The sequence below is a fragment of the Loa loa genome, assembly GCF_000183805.2.
Source record: "Loa loa unplaced genomic scaffold supercont3.1561, whole genome shotgun sequence".
NCBI classification, from domain to species: Eukaryota; Metazoa; Nematoda; class Chromadorea; order Rhabditida; family Onchocercidae; genus Loa; species Loa loa.
The window spans coordinates 1-1877 of NW_018109740.1; the positions used below are offsets into that span (position 1 = coordinate 1).

At 26.5% G+C, this 1877-nt stretch overlaps 1 protein-coding gene across 1 annotated transcript; it reads left to right on the forward strand.

Annotated features, from left to right (window-relative positions):
• Positions 1–454: 454 nt before the first annotated feature.
• Positions 455–661, forward strand: LOAG_15158 (hypothetical protein; the record flags this gene model as incomplete). The annotated part of the gene is made up of 1 exon (XM_003150650.1): positions 455–661. A coding segment is annotated over one exon (207 nt), but the record flags the coding sequence as incomplete, so codon positions are not given.
• Between the last annotated feature and the right edge of the window lie 1216 nt (positions 662–1877).

Sequence of the window (1877 nt, forward strand, 5' to 3'; positions counted from 1 at the left end):
TTAATTATTAATTATTAATTATTATTATCACCAATTTTTAATTATCGATTATTGTTAACTATTTATTGTTATTATTATTAATTGTTATTATCGCTATTACTACTGCTGCTATCACTACTACTATTACAATTATTGTTAACGATAATAATATAGTTGTCGTTATTAATTATTACTAATCTGTTACTGTCATACCTATAAAATACTATTGTGAGATGTGTGTTGTTTTGATTCATAAATAATTATGAAAACTTCGAATGTCACAGAAACAAAATGAAACATTTCGAAATTGATCAAATCTTTGGAAAATAAATCTTTTTTTCGTATGAATAAGCCTAGAATTCGTTTTATGAAATGTTTAATTTTATCATATTTTGAAGCACTAATTTGTTCTAAAAAATGAAAAAGAGTTTAATATGGATTTTCTTGAGTTTCCGAAATTCTGAATAATTTTCAGAATTCGATATGCAATTCTGCCGATATTTTGGAACGGCGGAATCTTCCACTGTTGGCGAAAACTGTCCTGGCTCTCAATAAATTCAGTCCATTGAATGTCATTGGACGAACAATAACAACAACGACAGCAACTGCTACCACTACAACATCAACAACAACAAAAACAACGACAAAAGCGACAGCAACAGCAACTCAGACTAACGTTTGACATCTAACAAATTTTGTTCAAAGTTGTTAAGAAGTCGGAGTTGTTCATTTTAAAAAATCATTTTGGGCGGTATTTGTTTGTTTGTTTCCGAATTCATTGAAATTATTAGTTATTAAATTTGTTTGCTTAGTTATGCATTATATTATGAATTGAAATATAGAAATTACTGTATTTTCCATTGCTTTTGCAAATTACCCTTTTTTTATTCAATTTCATTAAAAATAAGCATATATTTGAGCTTCATAATGAATTTTTGGATAATTTGTTCTTGAAATAGAAATGAAATGCTTTTGAAAATTTAAGAAAAAGTTTTAAGTATTTTTCAAACATCAAAAACAATCTGGATATTATTTGAAGGATGGTTTATGAACTATAGATGCTTAGATAATTAATTAAATCATTTGTTACTTAAAATTCAACAGTTTTTCATTTGAAAGGCAGATTTATTTGTTGCAATTTAGTTTTCATCAAAACTGCTATCAATTTATAGTTGTTTCGAGTAGTTGATAGATGAAGCATTTTCATCTATCAAGTTATCCTCTTCCGATTCCCCATTAGCTTCAATATTGTTAATGTTCAAAATATGCTTCCGTTGTTTACGTATTACGGTATACGTATACATTGCGTTTTAAACACGTTGTATACGTAATAACATGCCTTGCATTAATATGCTCATATTTATTCATTAATTGTTTGTTCCTTTTCCTCCTTTTTTTAATGAGTCAAACTTAATTTTTTTATTGAACGCGTCATTATGCTCAAAATTGTTTTGCATAGGATGGTCACCTTAATTACATGTACTAATTAGTCATCACTTAAATTTACTAATTAGTTATCACTTAAAACTTTTGCATCTTTTATTCAATTTGAAAAAATTCAAAATGCAAAAGCTCATGTTAATCACGTAAGCATTACGCTGTGAGTTATTATTTGACACATTTAACACTTCGCTAATCAAAACCTTTTAGTAAATATTCATACTATAAGACAGTTTACATTTAATATTAGTATGAAAATTTGCATATTACAACTTCATCGTATTAGTGCTTTCCTCCTTTTCTTTTGCTAGTTAAACAAAGCAATAATTTAATTTTTGGAATTCATTATGTTATCACTTCATAACAGCAAGTAAACATTTTGTCTGAAAGGTCAAAGCAGAAGAAAAAAATTACGCATATTATATATATATATATATATATATCTAAATTTAGTTCTT